General features: G+C 40.1%; 2 protein-coding genes and 2 long non-coding RNA genes across 6 annotated transcripts in view; 3 read left to right on the top strand and 1 right to left on the bottom strand.

Moving 5' to 3' along the window:
• LOC138951728 (uncharacterized) overlaps positions 1-1473 on the bottom strand; it is a gene marked incomplete in the record, with an annotated part of 14265 nt that extends 12792 nt beyond the window's left edge. Inside the window, 1 exon segment of the mRNA XM_070323288.1 lies at positions 1269-1473. Within this exon segment, the coding sequence (XP_070179389.1) occupies positions 1269-1323 (55 nt within the window).
• A 5047-nt stretch (positions 1474-6520) lies between these two features.
• LOC138951726 (uncharacterized) lies at positions 6521-19190 on the top strand. 3 transcript variants are annotated; one of them, XR_011451197.1, is made up of 3 exons: positions 6521-6635; positions 14022-14123; positions 14789-19190. It is a non-coding gene; the product is annotated as an uncharacterized lncRNA (long non-coding RNA). The 3 variants fall into 3 exon arrangements; XR_011451199.1 differs by lacking the exon at positions 6521-6635 and adding an exon at positions 6645-7091; XR_011451198.1 differs by lacking the exons at positions 6521-6635; positions 14789-19190 and adding an exon at positions 6645-7091 and having other exon boundaries at positions 14022-14612.
• Positions 7112-8219, top strand: LOC138952587 (uncharacterized; the record flags this gene model as incomplete). Its single annotated transcript, XM_070324274.1, has 1 exon — positions 7112-8219. A coding segment is annotated over one exon (786 nt), but the record flags the coding sequence as incomplete, so codon positions are not given.
• Positions 8452-11518, top strand: LOC138951727 (uncharacterized). Its single transcript, XR_011451200.1, has 2 exons — positions 8452-8921; positions 10070-11518. It is a non-coding gene; the product is annotated as an uncharacterized lncRNA (long non-coding RNA).
• Positions 19191-20722: the final 1532 nt, after the last annotated feature.

Here is a 20722-nt window from a genome sequence, read left to right as displayed (position 1 = left end):
AAAATAAGGCATAAACAAATAAGGCATACAAAAATAAGGCCTTATTTTTTTTACCAATCATGAAGCTGAATAGAATTCGGCTGCGCCGCTCATGCGCAGAGATCTCATGAGAAACATGGCGAATGGGGGGGGGGGGGGGGGTTCAGAGATCGTGATGAATTTTTTAGAAGAATTTGTGCTGAAATTGCAAATTGCGAGAGAATTGGGGTTTTGGCGAGTTTGTGCGCGCTTTCGATTGCGTGAAGCCATGCTGTATCCGCTCGATGTTATGACGGATGTTTTGAACGAGAGGCGAGTTTGTGCGCGCTTTCGAATGTCCGGATGCGCAGTAGCGATGCGCAGAAAAATATGGGCATATTTTTTTTAAGGGCATATTTTTTTAATAAGGGCTTATTTTTTTAAGGTCATAACAGAAATAAGGCCTTATTTCAGTAAGGCCTTAACAGAAATAAGGCCTTATTTCATTATGCCCTTGTTTCCTTATGGTTGTAAATATGTAAGGCCTTATTTCTAAAATAAGGCCTTATTTATAGAAATAAGGGCTTATTTTCAAAAGTATGAGCATATTTTCACAAATATGGGCATATTTTTTTAAGGGCTTATTTTTTGGATTTTTGACCCTTTGTGCCAAGGATAATTTTTAGTCGATGCAACCGATCCCGCGGCTTTCAGTTGACGCAACCGTTTATACGGCGTGTATCAGTGGATCCGTACTCTGAGGCCGCAGTCAGCAACCACACACACACATACACACTCACGCACACACACACACACACACACACACACACACACACACACATACACACTCACACACACACTGTGACACACACACACACACACACACACACACACACACACACACACAGACACACACATCACAATTATATTCATCCTTTGGTAAACTGACCCTAACAATGACTAGACTATCAATGGTTCCGCCGTACTCTGAGGCCGCAGTCAGCAATGCATGAGGTTACCACAGACACACAGACACACAGAAACAGACACACACACACACATACACACACACACGCACACACACACACACCCACACACACACACAACACTGACATACACACACACACATACACACACACACACACACACACACACATCACGATAATAATCATCATTTAGTAAAACCCTAACAATGACTAGACTATCCGTGGTTCCGTACTCTGAGGTCGCAGTCAGCAATGCATGAAGTGACCACAGACTATTAAGACAAGGCTAAAAACAAGAATAAAACGACTCGGAAAGAAACTCACATAAAGCAACAGCGAAAATGACCAGCACGGCCGTTAGTCTTGAAGAAGTCCTCATTCTTCTGGCAAGCTTGGTAAATCTCGAATACGAGATTGAAAGTGGCCCTGGGTCGGGTGATTGTGACCCTGTCACATGAGAGCAAGAAATGCGCTCAAAATAAGTTGTGTGACTAGAGAGGTGACTCTCACCCCTTTTATTTGGGAGACGGATCCGAATAGGATCCTCGATACCTCAGCGGGAACCGTATCAGTCTATTGCTGTTGACAGGCGTAGTGGTGTTGCTCAGTTTGAACTTTTGTCCTCCACCTGTATTAGTGCACTGGCTCTGTCAGCTACTGAGATTGAGATAGCAACCTGCATGGAACCATGTGGAACTGAGTTCTACAAAAATTGATTTCAGCTGCCTGTCTTGCGGGCTGTGGAACCAAGTTGTACGATTATTGCAATGACATGTTTGTTATGAGAATTAAAAATTATTTTAAAAAAATAGCAACCATAGTTTCAAAGGAGTGTTTCTCAGTTTGTCATATCTCCGTCTCTAGCTCTCTCTGTGGCTTGTTGCTAAAAGGTGCGCATGACAAAAGTGCTAAGTCTTGATTCACAGTCAGTAAAACATGCGCATTTTTTCACTTGGGGTTGAGCTGTTGTTACCGGCAAGGTAAGAGTGGTCGGAAATAACGACATGAATAACAACAGTTTATAGTCTGTAGCTTTCCCGTTAGTTTTGCCTTTCAAATCATTCTTCTTCTGCGCCGTTCGTGTGTTTTTGCACGAGTGGAATTTTACGTGTATGACCGTTTTTACCCCGCCATTTAGACAGCCATACGCCGCTTTCGGGGGAAGTATGCAGGGTATTTTCGTGTTTTTATAACCCACCGAACTCTGACATGGATTACAGGATCTTTTCCGTGCGCACTTGGTCTTGTGCTTGCGTGTACACACGAAGGGGGATAAACCACTAGCTGGTCTGCACATAAGTTGACCTGGGAGATCGGAAAAATCTCCACACTTAACCCACCAGGCGGCCGCGGCCGGGATTCGAACCCTCCGGATTTCCGATTAAGAGGCCGACGTCTTACCATCCCGCCACAGCGCCCGTCTCAAATCATTCAAAAGGCCAAGGAATTGGATCTCTAAAAGCGGACACATGCACATCTAATGCACACTTGGCAGTTTCTTCACAGACAAAATCTGGCGGCCCGTCAACAACACTGAGTTCGTGTCCTAGCTGCATTTTTGTCAATTGTTTCATGTTATGTATTTTGAATAAAATTGTGTTTAAAAAAAATGTACATTATTTTAAGGCTAGACATGGCAGGGAATTTTGGTCCAAAAACGTGTTTTGGGTTCTCAGCATTTTTAGGTACTTTGAACACCATAGAACCATTGCGCAATGTAATTTTGTCATTGTCAGCCTCTTTCTTGCACTAAAAAATATAATTTCTAAAGTATTTCATTAACATTTGACACCATTTTGAAAACATGTTTTGAGCATCAGTGCCGTCATTGGGACATATTCATCTTCCAGACTAACTGTCCAATGTTCCTACTCTTTTTTGCATTTTCACCAGAAATGGTTGCTTTGTGCAGTGACTGACAGAGAGACATTTTAAGAATTAACCAGGAATGATTTTAGAAATTCTGTCAAAGTACAAAAACTTGCCTTTTTTCTGACATTTATTGTGTACTTATGATATGTACCCAGAAATAAAATCTGTTTATACATTTTAAGAAGCTGCTCTGTTGTTGCATCTGGGGACCTTTTTAGAGTAAAATAGAACATTACGGCAAAGTTCTACCTTAATTTTACGGAAGATGAATCTGTCCCCAAAACTACACATTTTATTAACAAAATTCGGCAATAACTCAACTCGTTTCCGGTGTTTGTCCGTAAATTATCACTAAACAGTAGGCATAAGTCTATCAGTTTTTAAACTTTTAGAAATCCTCTAAATACTCTGCGGATCCGGCCGGTTGCATGGAATAAGACCATCATCCCTCCACTTGGCCACATCAATCAATCAATCAATCAATCAATCAATCAATATGAGGCTTATATCGCGCGTATTCCGTGGGTACAGTTCTAAGCGCAGGGATTTTTTTGATTTAAAAAAAAATTATGCAATTTATATCGCGCACATATTCAAGGCGCAGGGATTTATTTATGCCGTGTGAGATGGAATTTGTTTTACACAATACATCACGCATTCACATCGGCCAGCAGATCGCAGCCATTTCGGCGCATATCCTACTTTTCACAGCCTATTATTCCAAGTCACACGGGTATTTTGGTGGACATTTTTATCTATGCCTATACAATTTTGCCAGGAAAGACCCTTTTGTCAATCGTGGGATCTTTAACGTGCACACCCCAATGTAGTGTACACGAAGGGACCTCGGTTTTTCGTCTCATCCGAAAGACTAGCAAAAAAGTCAAAAAGTGAACAGCCTGTGTGCTCTCTGTGCACATTGAGAGTCTTTTGATGAATTAAATCCGTATTGTGGCTTTTTGTTGTTGAAATTATTTCATTAAAAAGAGACCAACTCACCACACCAAGCACTAACTCAAGCTGTTGATTTGTTATGTGTTCATGTGGACAGGATGGATTAAGCCCGTGAAAAACTGAGATGGTGACCCGAGAAAGAGTGTGCCTTTAAACGTATTTTTTTAAGCAGAACTCTGATTTGCACTCGATTGTAATTCAACACGTAATTTACCACGTTCTTTTCCAAATAAATGAATCAAAATGAACGCTTTTGGAGCCAGTGCCTTGAAACTTTACACACTTGTTTAGACATGGTAGAAGTCTGGTTGATCCTTTTCTCAAAATTCAAGGTCGCAGTAGGGTCGTGTTTGGGTTAAAAAAAAAAAACACTACTTTTTTCATTTTAAACAAAGAATTATCATTTTCTGAAACTCCCTCGCGTGTTATCGACAGTACAAATGGTAAGTGAGCATAAAATCCCTTCGAAATGTTTAAAAGAAAACCACCGTATTGACCAATGATACAATAGATTGTTGTGCAACCCGTGCAAACTTACGTCAAAACTTCCCGTTCAATTTTGACCTCTACAATGGTTGACACCTGCCTCAACGGCATAGCAAAAGTTTCGTAAAGCACCCAACTTGGATAACCACCCAAAATTGTCTGCACAGGACAATTCAATTCAAAAGTCTGTTTACTCTGTGACAGGGAGACTACCGTCGCCCTTCACAGCAGACTCTGCAGAGTTGTTCGCCTTAGAAGTTGCGAGCTATTTATAGCTCGCAAGGCAACACCTGTGGATTGTAGCGGAGTTCTGTTTGTGATGGGGTCTGGCGGCTTTTGTCTCTCTGTATGTTCATGGATTCCTTTGCGAATGCATACCAGTTTTTATAGGGCTTAGAAATAAGCTCTAAAATTCTCAATCCTGTTTGATTGGACTTCGCCTCCAAAGGTGATTGTGGTGTTTTGGCACTCGGTTACAACTCTATTCTACGTGTGCCGAATCAGTGTACTTATGTTCACCTATTTTGGTTTAAACAACTTTTTATTCATAAGCACACACATGATAATGCAACCACATGCTTACAAAGGAGCACATCAAGTTTAATAAGAGCTCACATAATCATACCTGTTCTCGATTTCATAGGAGCACAACAAGTTTAAAAATTATTATAAGTGCTGACATAACCATACCTGTTATTTCATGGCGAGATATGATTGACAAAATATGGCGACAGATATTGAAAAGCAGAACATTGATATCATTTAAATGCAAGATGCACACAAGTAGGAGAATAGAAATGAAAAATAGGTACATATTGAACAGACAAAAAGGGAGGAGTGAATAAAGGAAATCAACATAAACAAAACAAGAGAAAAACAATCAAGAAAACTTAATTTCACCTATTTAAATGTTGGTCTTTTTTTGTTTAATTCAGTGCAGACTTACCTGTGCCGGACTGAGCTTTAAAGTCAGTTTGTCACCACATTTTTATCACAGCTGAAGGGCATGAAACTTTTGGAGTGTGTGAAATTTTTAGAGATCTTGCTTTTAAAATTCCGGAAAGTGTGACGTTTCTTTTCTCCTTTTTGTCCGCTTATTCAGTGCTACTGACTCGAGTAGGAATTCATTACCGACAGGTACTTCAAGTCAACGGTTGTCAGCGAATTTTACTTTCGTTGGTCAGAGTGCTACCACCAGTTCGGCCTAGCTCAGTAGGCTACATATAAAGTTTGGTATTTAATTTCGCTGTTAAGAGATGGCACAAAATGTTGGTCCAAAAATGGTCAGTGGTTTTTTTCTCAGCATGTTTAGGTAATTTGAACACCCCAGAATCAGTGTGCGATGTCTCGTCAACCTCTTTTTTGCAACTTGCAATAAAATGACCATTTTCAAAGTATTTTAATTACATTCGACACCATTTTGAAAACTTTTGACGCTGTTTTCTCAGAATCGTGTTTTGAGCACCAGTGCTGTCATTGGGAAATACTAATGATCTTCTAGACTAAATGTCCAATCTTCTTGCTTATTTTTGTATTTTCTCCAGAAGTTGTGTTTTCGTGCAATAACAGAGAGGCTTTCTATAAATTAGCCAAAGATGATTTGATAAATTCTGTCAAAGCACAACCATTTGCCTTTTTCGGAAATTTATTTTCTGCCTATGATATCCAACCAGGAAACAAAATCTGTTGATAAACATGAAAGAAATAGCTCTGTTATTGCTTCTGGGGACCTGTTTAGAGTAAAATAAAACATACTTCAGAGTTCTATCTTTAGTTTCATGAAAGATTACCGTTTCTCAAAAACTACGTGTTTTGCCAAAAGTCACAAAAAATCTTCCATAATTCATTCAAATATCACCCGAGGATTTTTTTTATATCAAAAACAGCATTGAAACAAAAATTAAAAAGCTTGCCAAACAAACAAATCGTAATTTCCGTTTCTGGCCTTAAAGCAGGTATCCACAATTCTAATTGAGCATTTTACTGTTACCATGCTTCACTGTGCAATTTTCAATTTATTTTGACAGAACTTGTCACGACCAACTTGCGAACATATATTTCATGAGATTTTTAAAAAACATCATGAATTTTTTTTCTGATTTAAATTTGAGATTATAGAGACTTCATTCAATTAATGGATGCACTGAATTATCATGGAGCATTCCGCCATTCGCATTGCAATTTTGAATGTCAACAGTGAAAGGCGTATGTTTGAGTTTGCGTCTCTGTCTGAGCATAAGGCTAAACCAAGAAAAGACAATTCCGGAACCGGAAATCTAAGAACGTTAGTACAACGTTCGCCAACTTCCGCCCGGTCTTGCCGATCTCGAACGAATTTATTGTGAAACATTTGCAACTTTGCATGCGACAAAGTAACAGGTATACAACTACAACATTATTTGATTATAAGTACTTGTGTGTATATCTGGTAGCTTCTGTCTGTGCCTTTGGGAAGGGGAACGGTCGCTATAGACATCCTTTGAACTGAAGCAGACATCATGGCTGAAGAACCTTCCTGGACAAAGGACAATTTTTTGAGTGACTTTCTTTGTGGTACGGATCAGATTGCAGTCGATCGGAGCGAGTCCATTTCAACAGGGTATCCAGACCTGGACTTGTTGTCTGCGGACGATGTCAGCCTTACAAGTTACTTGGCTGGTGATAGCATGGACGGGTCAAGCCAAAAGACTGGCAGTAGCAGTAGCAGCCACGCATCACTTGCCGCCTGGTCCACCACACGTCTTGGCCCTGATATCAGCTGTCCGACAGAGTCCCACATGCCGTTTATTGTTGTCACCAAACCTGCAGCAAACCAAAAGATTGGCAAGGATAACAGTAAGTCAAAACAAGGTAACAGTGATTCAAGGCAAGCTATTGCTGCTCGAGAGTTGAGGCAGAAAAAGAAACAATACGTGTCTGGCCTGGAAGCCTCGGTTGAGAGTCTAACTGAAGAAAATGAGCGACTGAAATATCAAAACGCTAGACAGGAGCAACGGATTTCAAAGTATAAGGCAGAAGTAAAGTACCTGAAAAATGTGATTGCTAACGAATCTGCATTGTCAGCTTTGCTGACAAACATCCAGAACTCTAGTGGTATAAAGCTGACTGCTTCCCTGATGTCAGAAACAGATGAAAATGCACACCCAGTTGTAGGCATAAAGCGGAAGCTGACCTATTCAATCAGAGATGGTAGCAATGTCCAGGGTACTGCCTCAGAAGACAAGCGATCTGCAAGTGCAAAACGCTTACGCTCCTCAAAAGATAGTGCTAGTAGTACAGTCTCGATCAGTCAGCGACAGCAACTTCAGAACATTTCTTGTTCAGAGACTCTGAACTGTCTTGGTGATGCAGTTGATAATGCTTCCCCGTCTAATGATGAGGCAGATTGCGTCATTGTCGAAACAACTAAGAACTGTGGGGATTCTGCAGGGGAAAAAACAGGCAAAATGATGCAGTCAGTCATTGGTTCTGAGTCTGATACCAATGAGAGTGATGATGGTAGTGACACTGATACTTGTACTGGTGGCATCTGCCTCCATGTCCTTGGAGATTCTGTGTCTGTTGAGTTCTGCGCTTCCTGCAACCGCAGTGCTGCGAAATCTTGCAGCAGAGATCATGCTTACTTCAAATCTCGTGACTAGCGCGTACATGTTTGTTTGACACTGAATATTGATTGGTATTTGTTGTTTTGTTTGGCACAATTTTTAGGCCAAGGAAAAATTTGATGTTTTCAGTTGCGCGACCAAGTCTTTGTTTTTGGTCCCGACTCCAGGATCTTTTTTTTTTTTTTATCCTCATGTCATGTCATCAGAAACAAACATTTTGGTTTTTTGCCTGAAAATGTGTTGTCAATAAAACTATGTCATTATTTTATTTTTAGATCTGTAAGTTGTAACTCCCCTTGATCATTTTGGACTTGTTTTTTTTTATTATGTCTTTTTTTTCTTTTTTTTGGGGGGCCTTGAACTAGGTAGCGGCAGTAACGCTAGTCCCATGCGGGAAAGTGAGATCTGTGCTGAAAATAACACGTTTTCAATTTCCGACAGCTTTCAGTATATGGCATATTATTGAAAATGGAAACTACAGAAATGAAGTTGGATTCTTTGTCTTTTACCCCATGCCATTTGTTTGCAAAATGTGCTTGGATTGAATGCGTGTGCGTGAATCACAAATACTCTCTCCGGATTTTCGGACAGCCGTGACGCGACCGCCATTACTACTTGCTCTTCAACTTTTTGTGGCGTTTCCCTTTCAGCGTTGTATTTTCTAAAAATAGCTTCATTCAACGATCGGAAACCAGTGTCGACTGCTAAAGAAAGAGTCCCTTTTCTTTCTAGGGGGGGTATTTTTTAGATTAAATCGATGGTGGCTTTTAGACATGGACAATAAAAAATTGCCCAACTTTAACCTTTCGTAACTTAAAAACAACTCAAACGATCGTAGTCGTAAAGGATGCGCTATAAAGTCCGATTTCTTGTGAATCCTCCAAATATGGAAGTTTCCGTTTAAGATTCATGCGCGCGAAGCGCGAGCCAATCAAAACCGAGGACCTGCAAAACCGGTAAAATCCGTTGCGTTGATCGCGAGTCATGGCGGAGTATTCAAGCGAAGCGATGGTGACGCACGCTTCGAGACAATTTGTGGAAGAAATCAAACCCATCCTTGGTAAGTGTTGATGTTTTTCTGTTCATTTAGTGTTTAGAAGTTGATCTGTCGAACCATTCTGCTGAATTTAGCGTTTTGAGTGCGTAGTTTTCATTTTGATGATAGTAGTTTGTGCTGGGTCATTTTGTATTGGGTGTTGAAATGGGGGTACTCGATAAACGACCTAAGTTATTTTTTGCCTTTCGCCGTACATGTGATATATTTGTTTCAAACTAATCTTGAATTATTACTCCGATGGTTTTTGTTTCTCAGTTGTTGTTTTCTTGAGGATTAAATTAGGATTAAAAGGAATAATTGTTCCTTTGCTGAAACCGGAAGTGCAAGACTAGGCCTAGCAACGAGTAGCGTAGCTTACACTGACCCTTGCGCATCTCCATTCCTTCTTCCTTTCCCCCCCAGTTAATCAGAGTTTATGGTCCATCACCTCCTTCCACCCCTCCCTCTCCTCACATTGAGTTTCTCTGCCTCCTTGACAGTGAGGTTGAAGTCATAGGACTCCCTCTCTCTCTCTCTTGGTCGCGTGTGTGTGTGTGTGTGTGTGTTAGTCAGTGTGTGTGTGTGTGTGCGATGGTGTTTGTGCGTGTGTACGTGCGTGTGTGTGCGTGCGTGTCATGGATATGGGTGTATGTACGTCTCTCTCTCTCTCTCTCTCTCTCTCTCTCTCTCTCTCTCTCTCTCTCTCTCGCGCTCGCTCGCTCGCTCCCTCTCTCAGACTACATGCTTTTGAGAACTGCTCAATGAGTAGATCTCGGGTTGAGAACTGCTCAATGAGTAGATCTCGGGTTTTAAAATAACAATGCTCGGACTGTGTCGTCTGAAAACTGCTCAGTTGAGAACTGCACAATGAGTAGATCTCGGGTTTTAAAATAACAACTCTCTCTCTCTCTCTCTCTCTCTCTCTCTCTCTCTCTCTCTCTCTCTCTCTCTCTCTCTCTCTCTAAAAAATGTCAGTGAATCTTGAATCTCTCCCACAAATCAAACATCTGAAAGCATAAGCTCTAAGCTTAACACCCGCCCACCCCTGCCAGTAATTTCGTCACGGGTGACGAATCTACCGCGTGACGAACTTACTGGTAGCCTTCATGGTTTCAGTACAAAATTATTATGAACATAGTATTACATTTTTGTTTTGTTTGTGTGTGTTACAGATGATGCTCACTTCCAGCAAATGAAGTCTGCTTTCACACTCACAGCAACTGGAAGAGGTCGACCACCCAAACTTCAGCTGGTACCACTGACCAACAAGCTATTGTTGCAGCTGGTACCACTGACCAACAAGCTATTGTTGCAGCTGGATCTGCTTCGGTTGGAAACAGGGAGGGATTGGAGTGACCTGGTTTCATTTCTCCCCAAAGTGTTCGACGTGAACTTGCTGCAAGGACTTGAAATCAAGGCAGAAATTGAGGGAACAGTGAAAGAAGCAACAAAGCTGGGGAATAAGACTGGATTAGAACTAGAAGCATTTTTGGATGTCGACGCAGGGCGTTGCATCATGGGCCGGAATGTTGGGGTTCATTTGCTGAAACATAGGATCACAAGAAACCACCTGCTGAATCCGGACCTTCTGGAAGACCTTGACCGTCCATCAGAACTTGTGAATGGCATGGTGCTCGATCTGATATCGTTCCACAAAAAGGAGAACCTATCGCTGACTTCTGCCAGATTCCTGCATCGGTTGTTTTTGGACACAACATTGTGCTTGCACCATTTTCTTCTTCTGGCAGAACATTCACAGTCGAATCTCCAGCAAACCTGCCTGCCATGTACACCTGTTTCAAGCAGTACTTGACTGACAACTTTGTTTGACTGACTTTGAAGAAGGGGTATATATGCATTTGACTGTCACTTCTCATCCGACTGTGCACTTTGCAAGAATTTAGTTTTCTCCAGAGAACTGTGAACAATGTTAATAAATTTATCCCACATACGTGAGAGAGATACCCGTGAGATAAAAATCGTTCAAATCACACGTGTGTATATCATGTAAATGAGGTCAACCGGAAGGTCAAGCTATGTAAATTAGTAGTACATGGGATCAACCGGAAGGTCAAGCTAATCCTATCGAGGAAGGATATGCTTTGCTGTTGTTGTTCCTTTTGGTTTCTTTTATCCTGTGGCCACTGCTTTTCTTTTTATCTGGTATATTTTGAAGTGATGGGTTTGATTTCTTCCACAAATTGTCTCGAAGCGTGGGTCACCATCGCTTCGCTTGAATACTCCGCCATGACTCGCGATCAATGCAACGGATTTTACCGGTTTTGCAGGTACTCGGTTTTGATTGTTCGAATATTAAACTTAACAGTGTTAACAAAGGCGAACTACTTTGTCCTAGTTTGAGAGTGTGTGTCATGGCGGAGGAATGAATGTCAAATTGAGTAAAGTGGTTTGAAGTTCTAAAGCGGGTTGATCCAAAGGCAATATCGCTGTCGGTGACTTTTAGTTAGATCTGGCACAGAAGTATATAATGTAGGATAAACAGAATACTACATGGCTTGTTGTGTCGTACCAGATTTACACTCGTTGCTTTTTCAAATAGTAAACAGCTCGCTTTCGCAGTTCACTATTTAAACAAGAAGGGCAAAGCCCATACGACTCACATCCTTGACCTTTACATGACCTTGACCTTCAGGGTCAAGGTCAAATAACTAAACCTAGCAATGACATCATACACTAAGAACTGCTTTACACATTTTTCCTACCAAAATACATGTGACCTTGACCCAAGGTCAAGGTCATCCAAGGTCATGCAACACAAAGCTGTTAATTCAAGACATAGGAAGTACAATGGTGCTTATTGGCTCTTTCTACCATGAGATATGGTCACTTTTAGTGGTTCACTACCTTATTTTGGTCACATTTCATAAGGGTCAAAGTGACCTTGACCTTGATCATATGTGACCAAATGTGTCTCTTGATGAAAGCATAACATGTGCCCCACATAATTTTTAAGTTTGAAACAGTTATCTTCCATAGTTCAGGGTCAAGGTCACTTCAAAATATGTATGCAATCCAACTTTAAAGGACCCTTGCGACCTTGACCTTGAAGCAAGGTCAACCAAACTTGTGTCCAAAGATAGGGCTTACATTGCCCTGTATAGCATACATAGCTAAGGTTGCCATTCTCGATAACTTCAGAAGAAAATGTGAAAAATGGTCGTTTTTAAGACAAAAATTACGGCCCCTGTGACCTTGAACTTGAAGTGAGGTCAAGTTGCCGCACATGTTTTTTGAGATCTTGTAACCATACACCATCAGGCCACATCAGGTGTTGATAGACTTAATAGTGTCCAAGAAATATCCAACGTTAAAGTTTTCCGGACGGACGCCGGGACGGACGGACGGACGACTCGGGTGAGTACATAGACTCACTTTTGCTTCGCATGTGAGTCAAAAAACAACTCGTGTAAATCTGGTACGACACAGCAAGCCATGTAGTATTCTCTATATCTTACTTCAATCAATCAATCAATATGAGGCTTATATCGCGCATATTCCGTGGGTACAGTTCTAAGCGCAGGGATTTATGTATATTTTTTTTTATGCAATTTATATCGCGCACATATTCAAGGCGCAGGGATAACAGTGACATTTTTATCTATGCCTATACAATTTTGCCAGGAAAGACCCTTTTGTCAATCGTGGGATCTTTAACGTGCACACCCCAATGCAGTGTACTTGATTGAACACATATTTGTGAAGATAACATTGTAATCAATCTACACACCAAAAATCATGGCTGTATTTTCAGTAGTTTCTGAAATATTTCAATCTGAAACGTGCTATCCCCCTCTGGGGGGGTTTGTCCACTCTTGGGGGATTATTTTCAACATTACACTGAATTTTACTGATGTCTGTAAAGATTACACTGTAATCTATCTACACACCAAAATTTTTCGTTGTATCTTAAATAGTTTCTTAATTATTGGCCTTGAAGTGCGAAAAACTGTAATTTTCCTGTTTTTCCGCTTGACAAATTGAGGTTTTTGACATTTTTGAGGCTCTTATACTCAAAAAGCATTGAACTAAGCTGTCTGAAAAAAAATAGGCATGTTCTACACACATTTGTTTGGAATATGTGAAAGTTTCAGACAGCTGCTATACATATTGTGTGAATTGTGATGACCCAAAGTTGCCCTCCCGTGCAATTTTGCGATGGTTTTAATTGTGTTTTTCGTGAAGTTTGCATGCTTGCTGACAGAAGCCATATGAGATTAGAGGGCTAGAACTATGTGTTTTTTCTATTCTTGGTTGCTGATAACAGATCCTGAAAAGTTGAAAGGGCTGAGGATAACTATGTGGTACCCACATGCTGCTGAAGTTGCCCTATTTTACAGTTTTAAGCAGAGTCGCGACAGCGTATGTACTAAAATATCAAAATCTCAGGAACTAATAAAGGTATCCACTTACTTTTTTTTGTGTTTTGCTTGTACTTTATTTTTCTTTCAAGACATCACAAAACATTCACTCTCACTTTAAAACCAAGTTTTGACTGCCGCTACCTACTTGAACTAAATTGAAACCTCCTTGCTTGTCCTTTTGACACAAATGTGCTGATTGCAGAGAGTTATTTATCTGTCGGGGTTTTAAAACTCATTGATTACATAATGAATGTCTTGAAATTTGAATAGGGAAATTTCACTTTGAATTTCAGTTTGTTTTGCCATCTGGTTTGAAAATTTTGAATGAAAATTAGTTAAACATAAAAATTAGTTAAACATAAAAGACACTGCCTGGTTATGTTATAGCTAAGTTTCCATTATTATTGTTTACATACCTGAGTAGTTTTATCTGCAAGTTGTGTATCATTATGTGACGACAATCCTCATTGCACTCTTTATAATTTACCTGACTATTATTATTAATATAACTGAATTCAGTTGTTTTTATTCAATGTAAATTGTATTCACATTTCCGGGTAAACCCATTTCCAACATTGTCTGAGAAAAAAAATGTTTTACTTTTGTAAATATGACAAAGGCATGCCTTGATAAGGATGGAGAGTTTGTCAGCGTAATGTTGTTCAGGTGAAGTAAAGGTGCAATTAAGATTGAATTATAGTTTCATTTGTACTAAACAATTTTGTCATTTTATGTATTTCAGCGGGGTTGCTTCGATGAATGAATCCTGATAAAGCTCATGGTTTACACTGTGTGTAAAATCCTGATTGGAAGAGAGAGGTGGTGTGGTATAACATGAAATATGGTCTGTTCTATTTTTTATATATAGTTTTGTCTGTTGGTTTTCACTTGGTGCTCTCCTCATCTTTCTCTCCTTTCTGTTGTTGTTGAAAAGGCAGTTTTCTGTTTATGACTGATGAAAGAAACTTAGTTTTGTTGTATAGTATTGTAAACTTAGAAACACAAACAATTTCTTGAGGTAAAGACTGGTTATTTTGTCCCCAGAAATTACGCTGGACTGTGCATTAAAGCAATATGGTTGTATATTTTCTTTGCTATTGATCCTGTAACTGTAAATATGAGTGTGTTTGATCTGGTACTGTAACTTTAAATTTGTATGTATGTGTTTGATCTGCACAAGGTTCTGAGATCAAAATCCACTTCAAGTAGTTGTACATATTATTATGTCAGGTGTATAGGCATCTGTTGTGGAATGCTTGACAACTTGAATTTTGCGCTGCCTTGAGGTTGTAGTCCCTGTTGAATGGCAATTAAATTTCAATTTTGAATTTCATACCTGAGTGGGTGAGTCTGAAAATAATATGTGAAGTATGTTCAAGTGTTCAGTCCACTTGTGACTGGCAGTGGTGTGGATGTGTCAGACTGTGTCTGAATGAGGGAATGAATGAGAGTGAGCAGTTAAAGTCTTGTAATGATATCCCTAACTCTTCTTTCTTCTGTCTGTTTCAGGTGAATGCAGTGGCTTTACCGGTGCCATTAAAACTGGTTTGAGAAGCGATGAGCCTGTTGACTCAGGCTGGGTTAGAATACCTAACAAGGCTAGAGCCTGCCTATTCTTGCTGAACATGCAGATCTGATAACTGTGTCCCTTTCCAATTTGCTTTGGGGAGAGTTATCTGTGTTTGAAACGTTCAAGAACAAAGCCAAATCAAAATTCCTGTCGCAGGTTACAGTTTGGTAAGAATAAATGGCTGCACACATTTAAACAGAAATGAAAGCGACTTTAGTATCAGAAAGCAGTAATTTACTAATTGGTCTGTCTTGGGTAACCTCCAAGTTCTTATCGAGTTCTAAAAACTTTTGTTTATTTTTTGAAAAGCCTCCCGAGTTCTTCTGTACCATTATTTCGAAGCAGTCTCTTTGTTTTGGGATTTACCATTACTCCAGTCGTTCTGTTCTTAAAAATATTCAAGAAAGATTATTTTTGGAGATGTTTTAAAAAAGAAAACATGGAAAGATTTCTTTTTATTATAACAAATAATTAGGCATGATATATCAGTATCCAAGGCAGATCCATCTGTACAGCAAGAATGGCATTTTCTAGTCTTGTGTAGTTACTGTACTTGTGGTGCAATTTACCTTTGATTGTAAAACCTGCACATTTATCCACAATGACTTGTTATTGTGTACGAATAGATCATTAACTTTCACCGTGCTTCCTGGGTCGTAGATGACCCAGATCCTAACAAAAGTGTCTGTATCTCTAACGTTATTGGGAGTTTTTGATTGAGACGTCACCATACAACCTTCCTATCGACCAAACAAATAAGGCCAAAAAAAAAATAGGTCTGTTTACGATAACATAGGCCCAAAAAATAGGGTCGGTAGGTCGGGATTTTTTTTTTTTTTTTTTTTTTTTTTTTTTTCTCCAAAAAACCATATTTTTACGTTATTTTGCCAAAAAAACAAGATTTTTTTTTTTTTTTTTTTTTTTCCCAAATGCCAAAAAAAAAGTCTAGGGTCGCGCGAAAAAACTAGGGTCGGTCGGGTTACCGTAAACAGACCTTTTTTTTTTGTTGGCCTAAACAGTGACGTTATATGAACTACACAGTCCGGATGTTGTGGGTCGTGGGCGACCCATATGGAAATAAAGAAGGCATTTTATGGTGTTTATCCCTATTCAGATGGCGTTGATCATGTACGACCCATACTCTGCAAAGAGGCGGTAAAGAGTTTATCCCTAATCGGATGGCATGGGCCGTGTACGACCCATACTTTTTGCGTTGAATCCTTCTTTAGAAATTATTGGTCGTACACGACCCACGTAATCCGGACTGTGTAGTCCAAAGCCTGATCCGGTGAAGGATAATTAAAGGTGCACTATCTGAGGAGCCATTTTGAGAAAGATTTCTGTTGAGTTGGTCTATAAGGATTTTTTAACTGCTCAGCTAAAAGTTTATATGTGTTTCTTCTCTATACTTCTAATGTTAGCGTTATGGGTGTCGTTATAACTTCTGTATATCTACTTCACAGTCAAAGGGAGATCTTGATTCATATAAGGGTTCTGAACTAAGTAGAGAGTTGCTTCCCCTTACGAATAGTGGGTTGCTTCTCTTGTGAGGGTTCTTCCTTATCTTGACTCCTAGTTCTAACCAAGATTATGGACATTGTCATTGCTGTTAAAAGTCTATTGCCATGCTGTTGGAGATAAATAGGATGAGAGCTTATAACCAAATCGGATCATCATATCAGATGGGCGGGGATATAGCTCAGTCGGTAGCGCGCTGGATTTGTATCCAGTTGGCGGCTGTCAGCGTGAGTTCGTCCCCACGTTCGGCGAGAGATTTATTTCTCAGAGTCAACTTTGTGTGCAGACTCTCCTCGGTGTCCGAACACCCCCGTGTGTACACGCAAGCACAAGACCAAGTGCGCACGAAAAAGATCCTGTAATCCATGTCAGAGTTCGGTGGGTTATAGAAACACGAAAATACCCAGCATGCTTCCTCCGAAAACGGCGTATGGCTGCCTAAATGGCGGGGTAAAAAACGGTCATACACGTAAAATTCCACTCGTGCAAAAAAAAACCCACACGAGTGTACATGGGAGTTTCAGCCCACGAACGCAGAAGAAGAAGATAACCAAATGCAGGTGAATGATTCTCAGAGGATCATTGTTGTGCAGGTTTTACAAATCTCTGGTCTTTGTGTTCAGTCTACTCTTGCAATAATGATATACATGATTTGTTGGCTTATTCAGCCCTGTGTGCGTTACCCTTCCAGTCAGAAGTCAATCAAATCAATTCAAAAAGTCATTGTGTCAAAGAGTAAATGCTAATTTTGGAAACAAAATATGCCATTATCATTACAAAGTGACCGTACAATAGCTCCGTCGGGTTTGTATGGGTTGTTGGTGGGTGACATTTTCTTGCAAAACCTCGTACAAACATTTGAGGGGCTGATCACTAGCAAAGGGAGTGTCGGAAACATGGGTTTCTGACGCTCCCCTCGCTAGTGACTGGCCCCTTCAATGTTTGTACGAGGTTTTGCAAGAAAAGGTCACTCTTCCACAAACTTGACAGAGTTAAAACCGAAAATCGTCGATTGCAATTCTTCACACCAAGGGTAACACAAAGTGCTGAATTTACAGTGTCTTTGGCACACGGTGGTTCATGTTCACCTCAGTTCAAGTTGGAAAAAAAATTGTCTTGTCGTGTCTTGTTTTAAAAAAAATGCCAGTATGGGTGGAACTTTCATACTCTGTGTGTGACGATAATTATGACACATGAAGAATTGTAGGCCAAGGTAAGTCCAAATCATGTGTGCCAAAGATTGTATTTTGTATGCAATGTTTCAACCATTAACAGTAAAACTAAAAGCAAAATGTTCCCCTTCAGAGAGGAAAATACATGTACACATGTAGGTGCTTATCTGGTGATAGTCAAGCAATATACGTTTTCCGGAAATAACTCTGAGGATTTTCTGCGGTCTGGAGGAGTAGGAGCCCCTGTACCGTAGACTGAGACAGGTTTTTCACAACATCTGGAACGTTTTCCTCTCTTCGGATCAGCTCTATCCTCAGGCATTGGAATTCTCTGAGGATCCGAGGATTTCTGAGAAAAGCTACACGTTTCCGAGAGAAAAAAATTCTTCTTCTGAGAAAAATAAATCGAGGAATAAAAATCAAAAAAGACAAATCTGCCTAGTATGACCAATGTCCTCCATAAATCCGTCCCCTCTTTTAAGAGATTCCGCCCGTGTGAATCACTTTTGCAAACAAAGTAAGTGTGTCAAAATAATATTAATTCAGTTAAACACACAACTTTAAGGATTAAAATGATTGTTAATCTTGTAATACAAAACATGTATTAAATTTGGTGAGGTTTTTTGCTGTGTAAATTTCATGAAACACTCCCAGATTAGACAGATTTTAAACTAGATTTCAGAAAAATTCCGGGGGACCCACCTAGTTTTCCAAGCTTATTTTACAAGCAATTCCCATGCCTAATCATGCGATCAAGATGAACAACTGACAGTGATGTGTATGCAATGCAGCCTGCGCTAGATAGACCATTTTCTTTCAAAAATATAATCATCGGAGCCATGAATAGCCATGGATGGCTTGCTGATCACTGGAAGTGTTTGCTACGCAAGCGTGTTTTCTGACACTCGCGTGACCTCAAGCCTAACCCACCTGACCTTGATCGAAACACGTTGTGATATGGGCCCGCGATCCCTTCCACATAAATTATGAACTCGTGAATGCTGAATTTCGAAAGAAGGGGGTATCAGTGACTATCATAAATTCATATTGTGTGCGCGCTGCATGGCATACACATCAGAGTTGGTTGTTAGTCCTGAACACGATGTTGTGAAAACCCTGACTGTAGTACATGGGCTCCTACTCCTTCTAGACCGCTGATAATCCCGACCGAATTATTTTTGAAAATCGCCAATTAAAATGCACATTGATGCAGGAATTTCTCTTTTGGACGAAAGCAATTCTTTGCACTGTTTCCAAACGCAGGAAGAAACACAAGAAATTGTTGAGTTTAACTGGACTTTTGTAGCTAAAAAAATAAACAGTAAAAAAAGGAAACATTTATTTTTACATCACCAGGAATTTTTGTTTCTCTTTAAAAAAAAAAAAAACAATCCTTGCAGAAGTTAAATGTGAGTTGTTGAAGCGTTGCTCTGTGCGAGAAGGATCTTGTGCGTTGAAAAAAAAATAGAATACATGAATCTCAAAGTTCTGAAAATGTTGGTGTGAAATGTCTTGTACACAATATGAGGATGATAATACCAATGATGGCAGCACACTCGACATGTGCCATGATATGTTTGAACAATGGACCAAATATCGTCCACCACACACTCGAAAACAAGTGCGAGACAACTCTCTCCCCCTCATTCTCTCTCTCTCTCTCTCTCTCTCTCTCTCTCTCTCTCTCTCTCTCTCTCTCTCTCTCTCTCTCTCTCTCTCTCTCTCTCTCTCTATCAATCAATCACGCACTCTCATAGTCATACACACCCACTCTCACACACACACTTTCATGTAAAACAAAACCTGTCACATCTCTCACTTCAAAGCGCCATTGTTTGGACTACCTGATTTTTCTGGACTAGTTAAACAAGCTTCCAAGTTTTGATCTCTGCATTTCACAACAGTGCAGTTTGAATGTGTGTGCATCTGTGTGTGGTTATGTGTGTTTTAGCATTTACATACACTTTGAATAGTCATGCAGTAACAATCTAGGAACCACACAACATTTGCAGCTAGCACCCATTTGAATTATCAGATCATTTTCACAATCAGAGACTTAAATATCCTGAACTGATGAGAGGCTGGCAGTATCAGTACATTGCATTGCTGATTGGGTCTGATTCAACTACTTCTAGCAATAACAAGCGCTCACATATTGAAGGTGGTGCCTCGTCAACTAGAGTGACTTCTTCAATTGCATCACATTCATATTGCTCAAAGAAAATCAGTTGGCTTATGTCTGTGCAAACCAGATGTTTAAGAACGGAACTTAAACATCCAAAAACACTGTCAAGTGCTGTTCAAATGGCAGACTTCCAAGCGATTTTAGTCGGCGGCAAGTCAAATCAAAATCGCTGCCCATGTGAACAGCGCAAAAAGGTTTTAAGCGGCGATTCTCGCCAGACTTAGCCTTTTGGGATTGTCCGGACGTCCTCGTTGTTTTCCGGAGAAGGGAAGGCTAGAGCTAACCAATCAGTAAGCACAATAAGAAAAGTCTGGACAAAAGCGCTGACGCGTCACGGCCGAATCAAGCGGTGCTCAACTGAGTTTTGGAGTCGCTGACGAGTCTGGCCCGAATCGTTTCTGATACGCTGGGGCTGTTTACATGGCAGATTTGGCCTTGACAACTCTGGAGCGATTTTCAAACAACTTCAGTTGGGCAAAAGTTGGTTGCAAGTCTGCCATGTGAACAGCACTTTAGGTGACAGATAGGGTTGATAACAGTGGTGTCTAATGGCAATTGCAAGGTAGAAGTGATTGAATTAGAGCCAATCAGCATTAGTATTCAGACGCATTATTATGATATTGTACACTTAACGTGATAAACATATCAAATACCCTGGTAATTGCAAACATAACTTCAAAACAGAAGGAGGCTAATGTGTTAAAACACATTGAACACAACTCCAAGTAAACATGCTTTGCACACATGCTCAAAACATTTGTGAACGGTCAGGAAGTACTTTACTTTCACAAATTGTGTCAGCATGTCACCATGTTAAAATAGAACAAATGGGACATTTGGGATACACCAAAATTGGAGCATACAAATTTCGCTGTTTTATATCAATTACACTTCAAATTCTGTTTTCTTCCTGGCCCTGTGTTATAACATATAAATTTTATCAATGTTGGCACAGATGCTGTCATAACTTCTTGGCATGCACCTTTTGAAAAGGCTAA

The sequence above is a fragment of the Littorina saxatilis genome, linkage group LG17 (genome assembly GCF_037325665.1).
Source record: "Littorina saxatilis isolate snail1 linkage group LG17, US_GU_Lsax_2.0, whole genome shotgun sequence".
NCBI classification, from domain to species: domain Eukaryota; kingdom Metazoa; phylum Mollusca; class Gastropoda; order Littorinimorpha; family Littorinidae; genus Littorina; species Littorina saxatilis.
Note: the sequence above shows the minus strand (reverse complement) of the source record. Positions and strands in the feature narration are given on the sequence as shown.